The 23170-nt window shown below is 43.0% G+C and overlaps 2 protein-coding genes across 2 annotated transcripts in view; both read right to left on the bottom strand.

Annotated features, from left to right (window-relative positions):
* The window catches only part of LOC111245451 (uncharacterized), a gene marked incomplete in the record, with an annotated part of 34563 nt that extends 19282 nt beyond the window's left edge, over window positions 1–15281 (bottom strand). Inside the window, 2 exon segments of the mRNA XM_022793831.2 lie at window positions 10335–14265; window positions 14574–15281. Coding sequence (XP_022649566.2) covers window positions 10335–10614 — 280 coding nt within the window.
* A 3875-nt stretch (window positions 15282–19156) lies between these two features.
* LOC111244564 (uncharacterized) lies at window positions 19157–23013 on the bottom strand. The gene is made up of 5 exons (XM_022791794.2): window positions 22546–23013; window positions 21626–22372; window positions 21118–21359; window positions 20593–20818; window positions 19157–20423 (listed from the first exon to the last, which is right to left on the bottom strand). Exons 2-5 carry the CDS (start codon window positions 22125–22127, stop codon window positions 19774–19776), a joined length of 1620 nt encoding a protein of 539 aa, XP_022647529.1. The 5' UTR covers window positions 22128–22372; window positions 22546–23013; the 3' UTR covers window positions 19157–19773.
* Between the last annotated feature and the right edge of the window lie 157 nt (window positions 23014–23170).

The following is a 23170-nucleotide window of genomic DNA, read 5'->3' on the forward strand; positions in this document are numbered from 1 at the left end:
ATATAATGGCACCCATTTAGACGCATAAAATCGAAAAGTATGTGCCATAATATGAAAGAGACCCACAACAATCTATCGCACCGAAATACAATATTCATTCTTGTGATAAACAGACACTCATTGGCGACCAACGACTCTACGCTTTGCGCAACCAAAACATAACTACAGCGAAATTTATAGAGCAGTAAAATAGACAAAGCCAAGTAACGTAAAAAATAGTAGTCTTCAGTGTTCACCTCGAACCCTCACAAAAACTCGCAAATCTATTAAATATTCAGATCTACGCTAAAGGTTCAGAATCGGAAACTACTATTGCGGGCTTCACAACGACAATATCATATGTATCATGAACTGATGAGCGTCTTTGACCGCAATGAGGGCTGGATAAACGTCGGGCTAAACCAATGATCGGGTTTTTAGCCGAGATTTATAAATTCTTCGCTGAATGATTCAAGTTTCATATATGAGCTCGATCAGCGTACATGCCATTACGTTTCCTATATGTCATAAAATACCCAAAATTAGCATTCGCTGCTTTGCTACGGGCTGTTGAAATGAGTTTTTGCTAACACTCTACGCATCAATGAAGTGCTCACGGGAGTAAAATGGTTACTAACAAATGCGTGCTTCTATAGAATAACAAAGTGGATCATGAAACAGCAATCGACCGGAGGCAACTAAGATTACATATAGACAGATGTTTGCCAAGACTAGCGCATCATGGAAACGTGTCTTTGTCCGACAGCCGGTTTGTGCCTAATCTTTGTTGTTCTTTAACTGCGTCACTCTAACTGGCCGCAAAGGCTTTCCAGCATGTCTAGTTAGGATACCCCCACTTCATTTGCGCGCGTGCGCATTTGAGTGCACTTTATTTATGAATAGCAGCTAAAAGATTACACTCATTCCAATGATTTTAGCCCATACATATCGAAGCTCTTAGAAAAACCAATTATTATACATAATGTAGTGACTACAATGGCAGACAGGCCAAGTTGAACCCACCACGCGTCACATTGTAGCAGCAATAGGACGTCTAATAGTACCAACAAGCAATCAGTCTTTGATGTCTGACTTGGCGTCGTTTCTCTATGGGCTAGGCTGAACTGAATCAACACAAGTCGTTTAGGTGTTCAATTGACCTTGGTACCACGTCTCCGTTGTCCGACCATGATCGCCGCTGCGTAAACTGATATTGGACTGTTTATTTTTTATCACTCGTCACCACAGTTACGAGATTAAAGCCGTCTTTAATCTATTAATCCTATAATCTAAGTTCTCGATCCAATAAATGCTCGTTAGATATTAGAGATCCACCGGTCGACTTGGATGCTCCTGTCGAAGATCTGGCGAGCTCTCATATGTGACCTCTGCTCGGGTATAAAGGAAATTTCAAAGTCTTCGTAACCAGAGGGTCGACCTCTGCCTTGCTTTGAATGCAGAAAACGTCACAAGCGAACAAGCATACAATTGGCTACAAACTGGATATATGTGCTCGACGAATTTTCTGACGAGTTTAATTCATACACAAAATTAGAGAAAAAGATCGATCTGAGCACGTTTTGAGATCTCCATATTTGGGACATTGTACAATGCAACGGAAGTGTACAATCGAATCCAGCACGAAGGAAGTCAGAGGGTAACTCGATACAAATAGATGGACGGCCGCTTTTTTGCTTTCGCTCACTTTGTTTGTAGTGCCAAAATTTGAATCGAGCTAAAAATCAACCGCAAACTCTTCAAAAACCCTTCGTTTCTCCTGATTGCCCGTATTGAACCTTCGGCCCATGCCAGACCCTTGAAGTCTTACTGAGGAGCGATCTCAAAGCCGCTCGCAGGAAAGATAGCTGACAGTTAGCTATGAAAGGAGTTCAACGCTAAGCTTAGTATACATGAACTAAAAACATGAAACAATTGAACGCTAAAAGGACTCTTTTTAACTCTATAAATAAGGGATTACTCAAAATGACATTGTATATAATTTACTCCTCCAACTGAATCAAACATATTTTGCAATCTATGTTTATTCACGTAGATTTGATTGATTCATCCTAAGCAATTTACTATTTTCTTTTTTTTTTTTTTTTTTTTTTGTTCTGAACGCTCTGCGTAGCAGTACTATTACTTGTCTTCACAAGATATTTGTCTTATGAAGCTGTAAGAATGTTTTGAGTTAAATTTCGCATAGAATCATGCGGCTTCTATCCAAATGCCTCCATAGCTTGTTAAACAAATTGAGATTTTCGATCTCAAAACAGCGACCCATATAATAATAACAACAACGTGGCGTTGTTAGAACTCATATTTCCCTTATACGGTTATTGCTTAGGAGGATGTGAAAATATGAAATCAATTTTATAGGTTGTGCGTTTACTCTAATTTAGTTTTCAATCATGTTCAAAAAGGATGTTGAAGCAAAACTTTGTTGTTCAAGATGAAAGAGTGAATGGATGAATGGGCGACAATTCTGAAGCCATTATTAACCTGTCCCTACTCAACTTTCGTTGGGCCTTGTTTTTTTTTGTTAAATTTATGGACCCTAACAGTGAAGTGACACAGTTAAACGAATACCACATTATTATTCTCATAATATTTAGGACGTCTTCCTATCAGACCCTCTGATCTGCTGCTATTTGTACTGGCGCAATAGAAAACACTGGGAACGTCGGCAATAGTTTAGGTAGTTAATCAGTCGAACTGAATGAAGAGCGACATAGTTCTACAATTGCGGAAAACTTAATTTCGCAATAACGGCAGCAGCATCTATGCCCTCGTTGTGCTTATCATCATCATCATCATCACAGCCGCCATAACCGATCGAAGTCAGCCGCATCGTAGCTAAAATCAACACCATCGAATAGGACCGCTGTTGTTCCCGCCATCATTGGCGTTGTCCCAGTTCACTTTGCGGAAGTGCTTACTATATGGCATTGAGTGCGGTACCATACGTCTTCAATTTGCTATCAAGCAATATGAACAACACACGACGCTGTGCTATAGCAAAATCGGTTGCAAAAACGGCGCCGGCGACCACAACCGAGAGCCGCCATGGTGACGCTACATGGCAGCGCGCTAAAAGCAGTCCCCAGACTGTTATACATAAATAATTTACGTTGTTAGCGATCAGTACGCATACGAAAGCAGCAGCGACAGATGTATCGAAGCGAGTTACGGAAGGAAACCTTGTGAACAGCTGGTCATGCTCTAGGCAGGCAGTCAAGTAGCTGGCTAGATAGACGGCCATCACCAGGTCGCAGGTTCAGGCTCAGAATCAATGCAACCACCCTCACCATACCAGTAGGCCAGAAAGATGAATAAATGATGATTGATATAATAGACACATAGATTGCACGCCGCGGCGTCGTTCTCGCAACAAGTGGCAACGACGGCAGCTATAACAGTGTCAGCAGCCGTAGCTAGAACAAAAGCCGCAGCAAAGGCTAAGCGAAATCAATAAATAAAGCCACAAGCAGAGAGGTGGACAGCCTGGCGATGAGAAAAGAGGAGTTCGAGAAAACGACGATCAGACTTTTGCAATCAGTCACTCAACTGCTTGCACGCGCTAGAAGCGAACACTATTTACGTATTTACTCCTTGTCAATTTCGTGGATACGGAGTTTCACGTCGACAACAACTGCGTGCGATAGTGTTATCAGCTGAAAAATCATGGAGATAAAAACTAAAGAATGTACCAGAGGGGTAATAACGGATATAATAGAAAAAAAAGACGACAAGATCGGCGAAATTTGGTCAAAAGATGACGACCTCTTGAAGACAATAAACTGCTCTTCATCCTGCCACTACTTACTGTAACAGTGACATGTATTGCGAGTCTTGCTAGACTCCGACACTGTGTGACGTCGATGCGGCCAAGGAAGGTCGTCATGATCAACGACTACTTGAGCATAAGTGATGACCAGCAACCTAAAGACATCGCTTTAGGTGACAACTACGAACTTGTCAGCCAGGTGGCTTGAGGCCAACTGGAAAACTGACTGCAAAAAAACCGAACGCAAATTTTGTTCACATTCACAAGCCTGAACATTTCCCGCCGAAGGTTATCCCTTATGATTCCTGCACACAACATGGTTGGAAATCTTTGCAGTGAAAGTAACAATCATTAAGCATCAAAGAACAGTGTGTCAGTTATTCGGTGGTTTTCTGTATATTTGAAGACTCATCTTTATTTTAATTAATCATTCACATACAATGATTTGCACAAGTCTTTGTAACTTTTCGGTTTTGTAAACTACTAGTTGCTTTCATTGTACACACGATTGGCTTAGCAATGGCCGACGCTTTACCGGTCCTATGCCATGGTCACTGCCGTAATTGAAATGCCCAAAATAGCTATTACGACCGCCTTTACCATATTTTACTGATACAGCGACCGATTGATCGCATCAATCGGTGGCCTCCCGGAAGAAAAGCGGCTACACGCTGGAATAGCGGAATAGTTCAGCTTGTTCTCATGTAGACTTCAACAATCCGTACAGTCTACACCTACAGTCTGACACCTCTACACATCTGCCACACAGACAAGTGAACCTATCAATATTTATATGTATTTAACAGGCGCCAAAGGATCGTTTTTCGTGCGGAAGTAAACAAAAAAAAAAAAAGAAAAACCTTGATTAATTAATCAAACTATGATTTTTTTTGTCAAATAAACCTTAACTAATCTAATCTTAGCTGTGGGTTATCTTCATAATATAGGTATCCGTTGTTAACGTTTGTTAGATTACTAAATAGACACGCGTCGTTCTATCATTTCTTTCTAGAGCTATTTCCAGCGTACCAGAATCTAATGTGTCGTACATTAGAAGCAGATTGTGTCCGTTGAATGCATTATTTCCATAAGTCGCACGAGCAATTCTGAAGGCATCACGATCTTATCGAATTCGACTAATTAAGATCACTGTATACATTGACGATGTAGATACGATGCACAGGCTACAAATAAATCAAAATAAAACATGCGGCGGGCAAAGTTTAAGACGATGGTAGTTACACGACAAGTTACAGCTGTGACGGTATCCATTCATTCAAACTTCATTCGACCAGTTATTTAAGTATGGCCGCTACAGAGCTAGTGACATGCGCTCACAGTATCAATGTACGATTGAGATACTTTAAGCGATACTTGTCGCTTGCATTAACACCTATTAGCAAGCTCCGCAAGTATTCGGGGCGTCTCCAAAAGCATTAGCTCCATAAATAAGATTAAAATCCTCTCCGAGAGAGATTTGACACGATGGAAACAAGGTGGCATTGACGCACAGCAGCAGCTTCGGAACTTTAAAAGCCGTCGAAAAAACTGTGGAGTAAATAGGGTTCTATTCATCAAGGTAGTACACTTGATACCGTTTTACAATACGATTACATTGCTTTTCAGACAAGGTAGGCTACTGAAAAAACGATATACATAATAGGCGTGAGCATGTACAAATGAGTTGTGGTCGATGTGTTGTAATTATTTATTACAACCAATCGACCACAAATTATTTTTAATACGAGCAACCTTGCTGGAACTTCTACGACTTCACGTAGGTTGTTATTTGGAAGAATGGAAAAGAAGCTACCATATTAGTTTTTCTTTTTCCAGTTCGTAAAACATTCTAAGACCAGATAAATTATGCAGATTTCTTATTGGCGTTGTCACAATCAACTTTTTGGAAACACCGCTTTTTACAGATCAGAATTTTTACGAGTAAAACTTCTAGGCATGAATTTACGATTCATAACTTCCTTTTGTGGGAATAGATAATAAGAGACTTAGTAACTTATCTTGCAATGTTTGATCTGCACTCATTTTTAAACTGATAATTGCATGTCTGTTCCCCAGCTAAAGCTATACACCCACGTCTCGTCGCCTTTAATAACACGCTGAAGAACATCCAGCTCTTCTTTGCATTTAAGTTTTTCTGAGACAGCTATTGACGTGTTTACGTTTGCTTGAAAATAATATCCTTCAACACAATTCTTGCTGTAAATGTTCGCGCCTCCAAAGGATCGTTTAAAATGGGCCTAGATGATGTGCATGAGATGTCCAACTCTTCTACAAACTGCCAGGGCGTGATTCGAGGATTCTTCAACAGAAGCTCTAACAGATTGCTTAGAACAAGAGTTGTATCCAAGGCTATTTTCTTTGTTACGAGACTGTTGACAATACTTGTCCACTAGACGCTGACTCATAACCTAGACTTTGAGAGCTGTTTGTTCCATTGGCACCACTCGAAAGCTATTTTATTCTGGACACCGAGCATAGCAAACGTTTTTTGTTACTTTTTTCCCAGGAACACGAAACGCGGCTGCAAGTTATTTATTTGCAAAGCGCTTGCAAAACACAAAGCACTCGCTCGGATGCTTTGGAAATCGGTTTGTATATAGCAGACAGGCAGACGAGTGTCGCGCCACAAGCCAAATAGCAGATCGGCCTTCGCTCGACAAAAGCCAAACGATTTATCCATTCTTTTTTGACCTCGTAGTACAATACGTAGTACAATAAACTACAAGGTACGTACCCCTTGCTTTGTTAAAAGTAAGTGAGCAATCACTGGGGAATTTTACCTTGGACGAGCCTTCCTGTTGAGGTCTGTGAAGCTGTACGCTACTAAAAAAGAACAGTTTGTTTGTGTTAACGTTCTTGAAAGACATTCTCAAAAACTTTCGTTCGGCTACTTTTTTTGGGATATCTCAAAAAATACAGAAAAAAAATGACCTTATCTTGACCTTATCTTTTTATTAAGCGTACTCGATTAGTTTCAATTATAATAAAACTGCTAAGATATTATTGAGATCGAATATGTATAATAGATATCTGCGTTCGTTATTTAGTCGTATAAAATGTAATACGGTAAAATATATAATGAATTGTCAACTTCGTGGATACTGATTTTTGATGCCTTGTGGCCACCTCAGTAGTATTAACTAGTTTCAATTCGAATTCTCCTAAATCATTCAACTTAATTTGTGGTGTAATAATTCGACACTGCTTGAACACTTTCGGCTATTATAAATTTAATTTCGTATTTGTTTCAACAACGGCAACGTCTAACAAAACAGAGGGAAGACAAATTGATCTCGACAAACTTTCTTCTTGAAGCTACCAGTTCGCTCTAGCAGTTACAGTTTTCTAAATCTTAATGCAAACTTTTTTCATGAAAAGGAGTTTGAATCTCAATCTCTTCAAGGTAAGTGAGAACTTCTTGCGCATTTTTTTTAAGTAAATACTTTTAAATTCAATTGGGGTTTTTTAGCCAAAGTTTGGCTACTGTTATCTACTGTATTATTATTATCTCGAAGTGTGTCTGTCATAGACTTATCTACGACTGCATTAAATAGCGCAGTAACTGCAGAGCATGTACAAATATTTACCTCTTTTAATAAATTTCAAGTGTAATTTTTTTGTAGGAATACACTTGTTTGCTATTGTTTACATGTTAGATAATGCGATAATGGCTTCAAGATTAAATTTTCAGAATTTTCAAATCATAAAATGTTTAATTCTTTATAGTAGTGTTCATTAGACTTTAGAAAAAAGTTTTAACACGGCTATTTGGCATGTAAATAACGGAAAAAAGGAAAATATTTTTCAATTCAAAGTATTAGGGAAACATACTAAACAACCTGAATATATAAAAAAAACATCGACAGAGAGAAATGTAGGAGCATACGTTATTATTATTGTTATTATTAACCAGTGCTTCGAATCGTTATTTTAGGTACTTTTTTCCTAAATTTAGTTAAAAAGTTAGTACAAATTGTCGTCGTTTTTTTTCGAACCACTTGCGCGATAAATAGAACAATTCGAGTCCTAATCGTCCTGTTTATTCAGTATATCATAGAGATTCAACATGTAAGCGATGTATCGCATTTCGTTGGTAGACAAAAACCGCATAAGTAGTATTAACTACAACGCTAAAAAAAACCGACATTAACTGTTAGCCATGTTCGTCCTCCGAATAGTTTTGAAGTTCATATAGGGAACATTAAAACATAAAAACCGCAAAAAAATACATAAATAAGAGTGGTTTTGTGAGTAACTGTTTGCGAAAGTATTGACTTCGATCAATTAAAGAAGCTTTTTGCTACTTATGACAAAGTAGGGAGATCCTTTCGACTTCTTGTCGCTTCCTACGACGACACTCGCTCACTAACGTAAAAGAACAACCCACAGTCGCTGGTGATGAGAATGTTTACTTATGGACCTTTCCTGCCTACTATTCGTCGGCGAGTTCGCGCCAGCACAGCTATCGGCCTGGTCTGTCTGCTCAAGTGTCTGTCTATCTGTCTGCCTGCCTGTCCGTGTGAAACGGAAATCTCTACTGGCTAAGTTTTGGGCGTTTATCTGACGGTTCTATGTACTCATCTTAGCCCAGTATACTGCAGCAGCGTTCGTAACCCATCGGTTTAAAGCCCCTGCGAGATGTTTCAGTCTGACGGGTTTGCTATACGTTTGCTTAAATCGGCGTTGTCGTCCGCTCTGGTAAGCTTCGCCGCAAACAATTGATTGCACTTCAACTAGGACAAGCATTACCGCTGTTTCCAGTTTGCATTCTCCAGTTGGTGCGCCTTGTCGTCGATGTGTTCCAGAACGCGAATCAACTAAGGCCAGTTGGTGAGGGACTGGCACGCGACGACTCAGTGGCCAAATACACACGCATCTATTCCGACATATGCATTATATATTAGGCTCGGAGGTGGTGAGACGAGACAACCGCTGGTATAATGTTTCAATCTTCATTACAAGCCAGACGGGTTGTTATTTTTTTGTTTTGTTATTTTTATGTATATCAATATTGGTGTACATGAGTTTTATGCAATAGTCTGGTTGTCAAAGAGTCTGCAAATGGGAATTTTCAGACAGGAATCTAGTGATAGGTCTAGCAGAGTGAACCTTAAAAAAGCTCTTACTTTAATCATGTTTCAAATAGCGTATGCTAACTAAGCAGTAAAATCACGATAAAAAAAAATAAAACTAATCCCATTGAGCACTAGAAATATACAGATATCCAATATTGGTATATGACATAACCTGTTAATTACTCGTATTGACAAGTTCTAATACACAATTGCGATTCTTCTACGCCAAGATGATGAAATGTTAGGAAACCGACGAATGTCACCGTAAGGGTTAACAAAGGCACAGTAAGCTTGGCCTGATCGTTCAACCATTCAATGAAAACTGATCGGTCTCCTCCACTATAACTCCAATTCTGAACTACGCGTGTTGTGTCTGCGACAACGAGCGGCAGCTCCTAGCCGCAACGGTTACTTCATGAACCCTAGATATGGGTGAGCCAATAGATGATCCCTATTTAGCAGCGACTGCGATATGTGCTTATCATAACAGCAGCAAAAGTAACCGTGCCAAAACGTAATAGAAGAGCTGGTAAGCAGCAGCAGAAGTACCAGCAGTAACGAAGAGCGGTTCACGACGTCGTCATCCACGTGAGAGAGCGAGCACGTCACATTCCGGCTCTATTACACACTTATTATTAGACCCCTTCCATTTGCATGTACACTCGAGATAATCCCATGATATAAGGCACAGTTTTGAAATATAAATGTACGATTACCAGCATAATCAAATCGAATGAGCTGCTGAATGCATGGCCGCCTCGGACGCTGGACGCGGCGTCGGCGGGTGCTACGGGCAGCACAGGAAAGAATGGAGCTAAAATTCAATTTCCTATATGTTATTACAAGCCCTAACTGATGGCTATATGTTGATGTACCCAGGCGGCAAAAAATCTCGGAGACACAGCCCAATTAAATTGAATAGATCAGATAAACTGTATATGTATATAGAGCATCAGTTTTTTTTGAAAAAATCCAAGAACCTCGAACTGCTGTTCCTTTGATTTACGCCGAAATAGGAGATGTGCTCAACTGGTTACTTCAGGTTCGCTAATATAAGGTTTTTGTTCATTTCTGATAACTTTGACAAACTAAACTTTCCAGCTAGTGGATTCAGAGCAAAGCTTTCATCGTTATCCTACGACAAAGATCATTCAAGTTTCTTGCACATGTAGATATAATATTTTTGTAAAAACACACACTAGACTAACGATAGTTGGATGCATTTACTTCAGCTGCTGAAGGGCGTTGTTGTGTCTTATTATTACGACATTCAAGCCTTCCTCATTTTGTGTAAGCAAGGTAACACCTATTGTTAGTTTCAGTGTTCTTTATATAATTACCTTAAGGAATAGCTACATAAAATTTTTGTTCCTATTAAACTCAAACTAAGTTACTGTATTATGACTGCGCACCCGTAGGATGGTCATTATATTTATTATTAGAGTAATGGAGTCGCTCATTGATTCAATCACCTGTGCGTAGCTGGAATGCGCTGCGACTACGACCGACGCCTCGTTCGAAATTGGCCGTGTTCTCATTGCTGATGGGGTGGTCGCCACTACCAGAAACAACACCGCCGCCGCTTGCGCCCCCGGATCCACCGACCAGATTGGATGGCAGTGGCATCGGCAACGGGCCGACGAGCAGCGGACTGTCTGAATTTCCTGTCGTCGCCAACATGAGCGGTCCCGGACCCCCGCCTCCTCCTCCTACTCCTCCTATGACAAGTTCGTCGCTTGTTACGCCCTCCATTGCATGCTCGTTTGGCGAGGGCGGCGGCCCCCGCCTTGGTAACGGCGACGACAACTAGATTCGACAAGGTGACGAAGACGTCGTCTTCGTCTTCGTCGTTTGGTCTAATTTCGATTATCTTGTCTAGTGCTTCAGTGGTAACGATAATGGAAGAGCGGGAGGAGGAAGACGAGATGGAAGCGGCGATATCAACGGCGGCGGCGGCGACGACGACGACGACGACGACGACGACGACGACGACGACGACGACAACAACAACAACAACAACAACAACCGAAGAAACGGGGTAGTAGCAGCTGGGGCAGATGGCGGTCGCACGGACAGGAACGGATGAACAGCGCATTAATCATCAACACCTTGATGTTCCAGTGCCGCCGATGGCGATGACGGTCGTTCCTGAGTCCCACCTAAATGACTCACGAACTCAAACCCACAGCGATACTCCACACTACTTCGTATTTTTCACTCTACTATTCACTTTGAGGAACTTTTTTTCACTCCTCGACACTTTTATTATTTGCACCTGTGACCATTCGAACTTGATTCATTCTACTGCCACCGCTGAGGGCAGCAACGGCAGCACCAGCGACAACAACTCCAACCAGCCGGGAAAGTAATAGAGGATGTAGAAGCCGGCGATAATCGTAATGGTGTTGATGTTGGATAGGTTCCCCGTTGGCGGCTGTCGCTGTCATGCCGCCGTTGCCGCCGCCCTCGTGCTACCCCCGTCCTGTTCCTCTTTGATAGCCGATTCGACGCTGTCAAATTCGGTGTCTGTGTTGACGTTGTTATTTTGTTGTTGTTGTTGTTGTTATTTCTGTTATTTTGTTTTGGAATGTCGTTAACTTCGTTTGCCTTAAGCTCAGGAGGCGAGCCACCAATAACGCTCGTTCGGTAATAGCTCGAGGACACGATGCGGAAGTTATCACGGAACACAACAATGACCACCAAATTCTGCGTTTCTTTTAGTCGTCACTTCTTCTTAATTTCCTTCTGGCTGTTACTCGAAATGGGGAGGAACAGACGAAATGCGACAGTTGACATACGATGAAGCCTGCAACCTCTGCTGGTGTTGTCGTTGTCGTCGTCGTTTTTGCTGCGGCTGTTGCAGCAACTGCCGCCCCCACTTATTCCTCAGCGAGGCGGAAAGACCGGCCGGCAGGACACCCGTAGTTGTACTGTAATTCCTAAGTTTCTCTTTCTTCTGAACAGGCTTATACGAGCAGCAGCAGTAGCAGCTGCTCGAATACACCGTTGACTTCAACGATGGTTTGAAGACACAATGAAGCGCCTCCCATAAAAGCCACTGAACAGTTGCGGCAGTAGCAGCACATGAGTAATCGTGAAGATGATCACGATAGTAATGCTGTAACAGGTAGATAGTAGATGATAATAAAACGAAGGAGTACTATCCGCTGCACTCACACTGGGACGAAAGTGAATGTTGTTGTTGTTGCTGTTGCTGTTGTTGTTGTTGTTGTTGTTGTTGTCGTCGTCGTTGACGACAATAATCACAATAACGGTGGCCGACGAAACCCACAGCTATTTCTGCAGCAACACCTGCAAAATTTAATATTAACCGTATAGATGCGCTGCGAGCGTATTGTGCCTTGTATCTATGCTTCAGATAAAGAAATGGTGACCCTGACACAGCTTGAGGATACTTAGAGGCGTCCGCGTCGGCGGCGGCGGCGGCGGCGGCGAAGGCGGCAGCAACGACAAAGAGAGATTACGGCTGTTATTATTTGTATATGAATGGACAAAACAGTTGTCGTCGTGCTGCTGCTGCTGCCGCCGCGAAAACGACGAAGACACGAACAAAGGGTGCAGACCGAGAGGTTCTACTTCAGCCAGGTACCCTCAAAGTGGTCACCGCACACGGCCGTCTTATTTGAGTGTTGCGTGCCCGAAGAGAGCGTAATAATAGAACGACGGGTATGGAACGCACTTCTGAGACTTTTCTTTGTGCCCTCGTCAGTTGCAGGTATGGTACGTGCTGGGTCGTCGTGTCGCTGCGAGTTCTGGCCATAGACACTGGCCAGCCGCAGTGGAGCATGCAGCGGTGAACCGGATCGATTAACCGTTGGTTTGCCGTTCGCTTAGCCACACGTAACAAAGGCACTGCTGATCGCCAGCAGCAACAGCGGCAATGTCAGGAAACACGAACACTCCCACACTGCCAGCCTGCTGCTGCTGCCGCCGCTCTGACTGTTGTTGTCACTGACTTGTTTCTACTAGTACAGCAGCAGCAGCAGCGACCCCCCCCCCCGATCGCTAGAACTGGCTGCTGCCGCTACTGCGACTGTTATTGCTATCGTCAGCCACGCACTATCACGATGATTGGCAGCATTACTGGCTGGATGGCTAGCTAACTGACTCACTGCTGCAGCACAAACGCCAGCCGCTCGGCGTTCGTTGGTTCTTTCGCCAGTCACCAGCAGCCAGCGGCCACAAACATCGCCTCAGCAACTCATCGCCACTGCGATTGCTGGTAGCAGCAGCAGTACAGGGACAGACTAGCGGGCGGTCGCCTGGCCGGACGGACAGACCGACAGGCAGGTCGCGCTTCAACAAACAAACGGGCCGCGGGGATCGACTGTAGCTGTAGAGGTGGCAGCGGCTGTAGTGGAGACGACGTCGGTCGGCAGCAGCAAATACTCCGTTTTTCTTTCCAATGACGCAAACATGGCGACACGCATAACGAGCCTAACCAACCATAGACGGGCGGACAGACGTACTCAGTCCACGAGCAGGACCACACTTCTCTGACGGTGTCTGTACCTCCTGCCGCCGCCGCCGCCGCCGCCGCGCTCGTTGATGCTGCTATTATTGCCGGTTCTGCTTCTGTTGATGTTGGCACTAGTATCGTACTTCTCGTGCTGCTCCAGCCGCTGCTGTCGCTGTCGGCGCTGAGCAAAGGGAAACATATACACTCAGACAGACACCCACCCACCCAGCTTAAAAAACGACGTCATCCGCTCACAACAACAATTCAGTTCTCCTTGATGCTGCTACTGGTCATGACAATGCTGCAGAACGGCCGGTGTCGCAATAAATCCGTCGGATATATGGCGGGCAATAAGACTCAACTTGGCTACAGAACCCCAGAGTCAACTCGATCGTACGTGAAACAAAACCAGTAACCAGGTGAAGCGACAAAACATCACTAACCATTCGACACGGACCCACCGGCCATCAAGACCATCGACAACAGAGGAGCGACACATAAACGGGCATCGCGGGACAGTGTAACCACTGCTCAGAGCAAAGTACAGGACTTATTTGTACCTCTCTCACCGAAAAAGTTACACATAATCGGTGAAAGCACACCTATGGAATTAACACTGGTTTACATTTTGTGCTGAAACTCGCGCATTGCAAATTATTTATTGTTCAAACATTCCGAAACTAGTCACATCCGACCTTTCCGGTGGATAGGCGTGCATAACAGAACACAATATAGCAGCAAATACGACCGGACTCAGTGCCAGCTCTCGATACGAGCTCGATGGAATTCGCGGGGCTTGATGGCGCGCCCAGACACAGACGCATGCGGGAGTGTGCGCTTTCGGAAGGAACTCACGAAGGCGCGCCGTTATCCAGAGGGGAAAGGACCGTCCCGCGCAGTTTTGAATCCGAGCACAGAGCGCGCTTCATTCCAAGTGGACGAAGACCGAATGGAGAACACAAAATCATAAGTGGTTCGACATGTTTATTATGTTAAGTGTTTTACTGAGTTGTCAATAACGATATATTAGTCGAACTACACAGCATTCGTTTCGCCTCCAATATATATATATATATATATATATATATATATATATATATATATATATAATAGCAGCCATTGCTCCTTTTTGGGCCTACAATTGTAGTCTCCGATGTATGTGGGCAAGTGACACCAGGGGGTGCTCAGACGAGTAATGTTGGTGATACTTAAGGCTCGAGATTATACATACCTGGCTCGGGCTGAGGGGCGCCTATCCTGGCGGGCGGTTCCGACCGATATTTTATGAGAGTAATCCTGAACTTTATTAAAAAATGACACCAGTCACACCAAATCACAAATTCAGTCGGCTACGCAGGAACGTATCTTTTGATACTACGATTAGAGTCATTTAAGAGCGCAATTACAACCGCAACAATGATAACGGCGAAAAAGAAATAGCTTAACGGATACCCCACGATTGCTAATAGCAGCAGAGCACCTGCACCACAGTTATAACTCAGTTGAAACGGCCGCAACTATACCTGTTGAAACAGCAGCTATTTACACATCGCACACACGAGACGCTTCGCGTTCCGGAGCGACAATGTTTTGATTCCTGCTTCTACTGACTAAACCATAACTGCATTGCGAGGAGCGTCGCTATGTGTAGTCGGCTGCAATAAAATCAGCAACAACAGCCCCTTGCCGCCAGCCACTGCAGCGGCGCCGGCGGCACGATGAAGACTGAAGTCTCGATTGCGATCCAAACAGCGAACGAAGAACCACACAATTGCTTCCACTGTAGCTGGCTAATCGGGTATAGAGAAGAAAAATCTTGGAGCGAAGTACAGTTCGTTCCGCCGCAACCAGCAGCAACGGCAGCAATGACGACAGCATCTACAATGATACCACCGTCATTGTACTGCGTTGCTAACTAAGTTTTAGCCTGTTTGTCTGCTGACTGTTGCTTACCTGTGTTGGTCAATCAGTGAATCACGATCGTTGTTGGCGGACGAAGGGGGCGTCAATCTCGGCAGCAGCAGCCCGCTTGCCGTCGGTAGAATGAGCTGTTGTGGTCGTTGCCGCCGCCGCCGCCGCCGCCGTCGTTATTGTCGTCGGTTCACCATCGCTCGTCCTTACGTTTACTAAATGAACGGTATCATGACGATGACAACGACTATAGTAATAACAGCCAGACGTACAAACGAATAGGTAAACGAGAGCGTGTTCAGATATCAGTTTTACGGTACTATTAGATGGCGACTAGTTGATCAGTTAGCAAAGTAGCTGATGAAGGTAGGTAAGTTGCAATCGCAGCAGGGCATAAATAACTGTTAGTGCCTTTCGCCTTCTCTCAACTGGCCGCTATTTTACATATGCTGTCTTCGGCTGTTCATTCATAATCTTCAAAATATGTGGTTCTTTGCCTTCTGAGCATTTGAATAACAGGAAGTCATCTAACTACTCAGGTTAAATGTTGTGCTCGTACAGGATCATTGAACGCATAAGGCTGTTATGGATCAACCTTGTGCTAAGATCAAAGACAAAGCACATACACTAGAAGAATACGTTCCTCCAGTACTACTGGAAATACACAGACATCAATGCATTAATGTCAACAATAACGATATTAAGGCAGATATTTATCATAGATGTCAATGACGGTTCCAGCACCAGCTGTATTCTCTGAAGAACTGTGGCTTTGAGTCACAACGCGTCTTGTTTGCCTACTCTATGAAACACTAAGAATTAGTTAGAATCAAAAGCCGCTTAGATTTAATCATCATATAGCTGCGTATGCGAAGATTTTCATTTGAATACAAAACTCAAATATAGGCCATGGTTCCTAGTTCTCGATAGAACAAATGGCGCAGACAATTGATCATGCTATTAACAGAAAACTGTACCTCGGCTTTTACCCACATAAGCCCAGAATCACTTACTAGTCACTTTGAAGAACAGGGTGCGGCAGCTGCAGCAGCAGCAGCAAGAAGAAAAAGGGGCAAGGAAAAAAGGGCCAGCCTGATTTGTTTAACCGCTATGTCCGCTTGTCTGTCTGACGGTTCGTGTCTATTATATGACCAAGCAACGGTGCCGTGGACTAAGACCGGCTAGGGTCGGTCCTATTTTCCGCAGTTAACCGCGATAACTCTAGGTCTTAAAGTGAGAATTGGCGCTACGAGTTGACTGCTGTAGCACAGCGAATTGTATCATAGAAATGAACTACACACGAGACCCACATTGCCGTTGTGCGGCATAACGCTCGGTTGGAATAAATGCACAGGATTATTGCTTAGATATTATGGCAATCCGCACAAACTTTCCCTGACTGAGATCATGTTGTAAACCAGTAACTCTCTGCGATAAAGTGCCACGGATGTACTGCACCACTGATTTCGGTGTTACTATTTTGGCAATTCACCAGTAACGTGGTTGCCTACTAACTGGAAGGACGCAAGAGTGGTCCCGGTTTTGGAGTCGGGTGTAGATAGATACACGGTTCGTTTCGTGCTGATTGGAGCCAGCCGTCCAAAGAAATCTTTAAATAAGGCAATACTGAACGTAACAGTCGAAAGACGTATTTGATATTATAATAAATATGATGGTTGCATTAAGTTGCAATTATCGGAAAATTCGAGCTCCACATTTGATACTGAAACTGACCCAACGATATGGAGTATCGCTAGATCGATTTCGGTTAAACATTGTTGGTGTCAGCACAAGCTCCTTACTAAACTCCGGCGAATATTCTTTCTTCGAACCAGAATTGACTAATCATATTATAGAAATTGAAGAGCTGTACCCTTTGTGCCAGCCTTCTCAGGTCTATAGCAAACAGTATCCCACAAATCCCGAATACCAACTACTCCATATATATTACCCCCTTTATAAGCTTCTGAAAATACACACTCCTTAGATCAATTAAAAAATATACCCATAGTAACCATCATTTCTCACCTTCAGACCGATCCCCGCTGTATCTTTTGCGACGAATAGCTCGTGTAATAAATAATAACAAGTGTCACGCTTGCAACAACGATGATCGCCAATATGATATGACAAAGATAGAAATAGAGCTTTTGTTTTCTCGGATAAATCTTGCGCCGATGACACCTGGCCACGATAGTAGTTATGCGCGTAGACCAGTAAATCGAGACACTAACAGCATATTATGAACAGGACCCAACAGCTGATACACAATATATTGACAAAGAATAGAAAAGGGACACTGCCTAGGAAAACAAATGGCGGTTTTTTGGACAGTAACAGTATGTCCTAGTTGTATCGGTGGTACACAAATGAGTTAAGGCATTTCAGTAACACGAACTTGCTTCATAAAAAATGAAGTTACACATTTGCTTTAAAATAGTGCTTCCATTAAAGCCAGTGAGTCAATAGTACAAAGTATTTGAAATATCGTCCTGTAACGTATGTTGTCCTGTATAATTCCAAAGGAAAGGACTATATATTCGGTTTGACGATGCGAAATAGTGAGAATCGTCTTAAAACTGAGAATCAAAAACCAGCATAATGAGATATATTAAAATTGGTATGTTCGGGACGGGGAATACTTAAATAGGAATTAGTGAGGGACCTTAAATTTGAAGCAGGTACGCTCAATAGGTGGTTCCGGTAATATCTTGGCATTCTTTTTTTGACAGGATATTAGCATTAGACCATCAAGGCTCACCTGTAAAGAATCATCGTTAAAGAATTAATGGCTCTGCGGACAAAAAAAAACTTCAATTTCTTCCATAGGTGCTTCTGCTTGTATCTCACCAATAGCAATATCAACGAAGATTACTGGTTCTTTATGACGATATTCAGAAGCAGACTCCTGCGGAACAAGTAGGGTTCTACCCCCTGACAGTTAGATTTGGAGCGTTGCTGTAGCGTATGTTATTCTGACAGTATGACAGGGATATGACTGCAAGCGTTATCCGGTACGATTGAAACGGTGGATGTCCTTAAAATGTTGAATGGGATATTCCAGACAAAAGATATAATAATCGAAAATGTAAATCGTAGGCTGGGAGTCTAATTCATGCTGAACGGACTCGATACGGTTCATAGTACCACCTGCAATGCATTAATGACATACGGTGGCCTTGGTATTGTAAGCATTTTTCTTTTTATGCTCGCGGAAACAATTCTTACGAGTAAAGATTGGGAAGGTAATAAAACAGGTATATTACTCTTAAGATTCAAAGGACGAGAAGTGTGGTGAGTATTTGATAACGGTTATGTCTGTTTAATAGGTGGAATTGTTTAGAATAGCAGGTTTTTTACTTAAATATATTGCCTCTTGATGTGGTCGCTTTGATTCGTATAAAAACATTCCTCAGGTCACAGCTATTTCAAACAAACAAACTATTTATTTTTGGACCCATACTTCATTGTCGAGCTTCAACTCTAGGGAGTCTAGTAGATTTCAAGATATCCCATTGAATAAATGGCAACTGAGTTAAGCGGACGCCCGGGCTTTTATGATGATACGCTTTTTACGTGCGAATTCTCGTACGTAACTATTCGAAATCAGTGAGACAATATCTATCGGCCTTGAAATAAGCTACTTCATTGTATATTAAGCTGTACGAATCTTACGCATTTTAAAAATCGTGCAAACACCACAATAATGGTGTATCTCATTTCGCTTTAAGTATTCGAAGGTCTCGTTACGTTGGCTTCTTTGTTCATCCATACAAAAGTACCATGAGCACGTAGTGGCATAACTTTTAGGTACGCCATGTATCGATAATCTCGTCTTTCCACCCATCTCATACTTCGTGTGCTCTATCAAAGCAATTTCTACTCTCAATAAACACACGTAGATGCCATTTCTAGAATGTTTAATGAGCAAAATGTTTATTTACAATATAGTGGCGGCTAGCCAGTTAACATTACGGAACGGCGTGTATACAGCTTCCTCTGCACAGAAAACCCCAGCTCCCCTATGCACATTTATCACCTGATCTAACCAACTCACACAATTCCATTGATTAATCAGCCACTTTACTTTCTTTTACGGGTTGTCTTTCAGCATTTCAGAAAAAAGCAGTGGTAATAATATTGTTATTGCTACAGCTACCTACAATAATAATAATAAAGCCATTTACCCAACTACATTTTATGAAGGAGCCCCAATGTCTCTTTCAACATACTATTTTCACCCGCAAGCTTATTTCATTACAGACATTCCCGTAGGGCTTTTTTGCTAATTATTGTAATTATCATAGACAAAAAATCTGTTGATCAATGAGTTCAATTAGCCCCATTCTTCTACCGTTGCAACAAGTAATTGACACTTGCCAAGTTCTGCTTCGATAATCAATCCAAAGCGTCTGCCCATAATATAATGCACCATGTATCGTACTACCTAGTCCATCAAACTGTCTATATGCGTACACTCATTCGAAAACCACACGTAGTAGGTACAACTTCTCATACCCCTAAGCTATTTCTTCTTCGTAACCTTCCTCAATCACGACCATCTCGCTAACTTCCTCGCCGTCTGCATACTCCAACGCCAATTCCGCAATACCCTCCTTACTTAGGAGCTTGTTATGACGCGTTTTCAGGTGCCTCTTGTATGTATTGCGAGTTTTAAAACGTTGCTCGCAGTCCACGCATTCGAAAGGTGTTTCACCCGTGTGTCTGCGGAGGTGCTCTTTGAAGTGAGATGGATGCCGGAACTGTCGATTGCATTCCTGACACGTGAACCGAGAGGCGTTGTTGTGGATCAGCATGTGATACTTAAGCGAATGTTGTCGGGTGAATGTGGCATTACACGTGCTGCACGTGAATGGCTTAATGCCGGCGTGACTCCGATAATGCGAGATCAGGGTTGCAGCTGCGGTAAATGTCTTGTTGTTGTTGCAAATCTTGCACTGCAACACGAAATCCGGTTCGGTCCTTTCGCTGAGCGCTTTGAGGCAGCTAAGCGCCATCTGACGCTCCCAGCCTGGAATCACTCTCCCATTGTGCATCTTGGTATTTTGTGCAGTTTCAGAGTCCACTAAAGCACTCACTGCTTGCATTTGCTCGTCATGAATTTGATTAATCGTCAGCCGGAGGTTGCGACCAGACCGTCCACCCGAACCTACCGCAAAAAATAATGGAATTTAGCTTAGAACAAGGATTGCTAAATATATCTGGCAATAGCCTTGATGATATAATAGTTCTAAAAAATAAGCAATACTTCAAAAGCAACAACAGGGACTGTTTCCGAAAACCTTTTAACGCAATAGAGGTAACAGACATGTTCTTACTTTTGGCCCGGACGACTTTGGGACTAGCTTCGGCGGCGGGTGCTGCATGGTAAACGATCTTCCCGTCGAACGGTGAAAAATTCGTCGACACTTCTTGTTCAGCCACTTCCTCTTCAGCCCATTCGACGACAGCGGCTTCGCCACCTTCATTACAATCAATGACTTCCCCACTCTCTTCGTAAACAACCACTCCTCCTTCATGAACCCCGCTTATATCTTCAACCATCTGTAATAAGTAAGCGTTGCTATTGAAACGGTTTCCATTTGACCTACCCGTCGTGTCGTTGGACTTACCTCTGATGATGACGGCTGCTTTTAGCGTCTTTGACGATGCCAGAGCCACGCATATGCCGCTGTAGAACACCTGCCATATTATATACATGCCCCAATATGGTTCATAGCGATGTATTGCAAAGCTCGAGCTGTAGAATGTTTTGGATTTGCTTTTAATAAAATGTTCACCCAAGACAACAATCACTCGAGACCGGATCGCGGTACCGAGCCCATTTCACATACCCTACCAACCTGAATATCATATTGTTTGCCACTGGTCCCGGGTGTTTCCTCGTAATGGCCTGACGTAGCCAATGCTTCAGAATCTGTTTGGTATTCGACAGCGTACTCCTGGCCTGTTTCTGGATCGACAACAATGTGCATCGTTCCAGGATGAGGAATTGTTATATCTCCTGCAGGTTCGGATATCGTGCGCAGATCTGCTCCTTCTTCCAGCACGCCTTCCTCGTATTCATAAAGAATACCATTTTCATCTTATGTAAAAAATAACACCAAAACCGTATAATGAGTCAATCGAAGTTTCATGTGAATTTTTCTGGTGAGGTACATGCCTCCCTGTGCTAATTAAGGTTTTTTCATCAGGCTTCAACCAGCAACTGAATAGAAATGTGCGGACTCAGTGTTGTCAAATTCAAAAATATTGTTGAGCTATGATTGTACGGGTGACGAAAACGGGTGTAAATTAGTCTTGCCAGTTAGCTAAAAACAGTATCAGACGTATAATTTTCGAGTAACCCACCTTCAAACATGACGCGGTTCCTGGCTGCCGGCTTGTTGACGGTCGACACCTGCGCCGTCGTCACCTGCGGACTCACTTGTATGTGAGAGCTTGTGATTGGCGTCGTAGTTGTCGTCGTTAATGGCGTGGGAGTACTAGTTACAAGCTGTTGCACTCGAATGGGTCGTATCGACGTGCTTGTCGGAGTCGATATTGTTTCAACGTGCGAAGTCCTCTGCGGTACGTGAACTATCTGAGGCTGCTGTACATGTACATGATGATGATGATGTTGCTGCTGCTGCTGCAGTTGTTGTGGCTGCTGCTGGAGTTGTTGGTGTTGGATATGTTGTGGTTGATGATGAATTTGAATCTGCTGTAGCTGCTGCTGCTGCTGCTGCTGTTGTTGTTGTTGTTGTTGCTGCGGCTGTTGTTGTTGTTGCTGTTGCTGTTGCTGTTGTTGTTGTTGTTGCTGTTGGTGCTGCTGCTGTTGGGCTTTCTGTTGTAAGTGGTGCTGTTGAGGCATTTGGTGAGTGACAGTGTTTCCTTGAATAATGTATTGTGTTCGTACGGGCGGCTGTATAATCCTCGTCTGTGCCGGAGCTGAAGTCGGAGCTGACGGCGATGTTGCAGGTGGCGGAGTTGGAGTTCGCACGGGTTCAACAGCAACCTCTTGAATCTGCGAAATGTTTGGCAGTAGCGGGGTATACACCGAAGGCCAAAGAGCCGTTGGAATTGTCAGTCGAATTTGTTTTCTAGATATTTCTTGACCTGTTCAAATAGGGAGATAGATTGTTATTAGACACGAAGTGCGTAGCTCAACTATTGTGAATACGTTTAGAATAGTTCTTCCTTGAGTCGCTTATATGCTACATATTGTTAACCCGTAGGTATTTTGTGCTTTCGTCCTACAAAGCTCGTTTAGAATATACGAAATCGCTTACAAATGCAACAACAATTAGCCTTTTATAACACGAGTAAACTAGCGTCTGCATGTTATATCGCATCTCATATGCCTTGAAACCCTCCAGTAAAGACAGAATTTTGTGCGTTGATCGTTCACTCCATTCGCTTCGAGCAAAGCTTTCTTATTTCCTGATGGGGCAGATAAACCTTCGTTGTTCTCATTCAACGCATTGATGCAAATAGCCGCTGTCATCGAGTGGCATATTTAAAAATAGCTCTTTGACTTAAAACATATGAAATGCGCCATACTATCACCGTGTCTCTTAGCTTATTTGTCTATTCGTAACACTGGTATACTATAGCGCAAAAAAGCGGTGATTTGTGTGACGTCAATATTTTTAATATTCAGTATCTATATACATGTCCGATTCACTAGGTTAACCAATTCACTAGGTTAACCAGTTCCTGCAAACGCCATGGACGTCTGCTGATACACGAAAAGACTGCAACACGCCCAGTTACGCTCATTCGTTAAGCCATTAGCACTAGTTGTTCGAAAGTAAAGCAGAATCCTAAAGAGCTGACCTACGTATTATAATTACTATTTTTCAATGTTTCGTTTATTCGACTACGAAGTATGGAGCAGCCTGAAAAATGCACGAC

Source organism: Varroa destructor, unplaced genomic scaffold (assembly GCF_002443255.2).
Source record: "Varroa destructor unplaced genomic scaffold, Vdes_3.0 BEIS01000002.1, whole genome shotgun sequence".
In the NCBI taxonomy this organism is placed as follows: domain Eukaryota; kingdom Metazoa; phylum Arthropoda; class Arachnida; order Mesostigmata; family Varroidae; genus Varroa; species Varroa destructor.

Coding starts and splice junctions, on each gene's coding strand:
- LOC111244564 (XM_022791794.2), bottom strand. CDS start 22,127: ATGCCTCAACAGCACCACTTACAACAGAAAGCCCAACAGCAGCAGCAC. Junction 20,819..21,117: donor GCAAACAATATGATATTCAG/GTTGGTAGGGTA, acceptor TACTTATTACAG/ATGGTTGAAGATATAAGCGG. Junction 20,424..20,592: donor CAAAGTCGTCCGGGCCAAAA/GTAAGAACATGT, acceptor TTTTTGCGGTAG/GTTCGGGTGGACGGTCTGGT.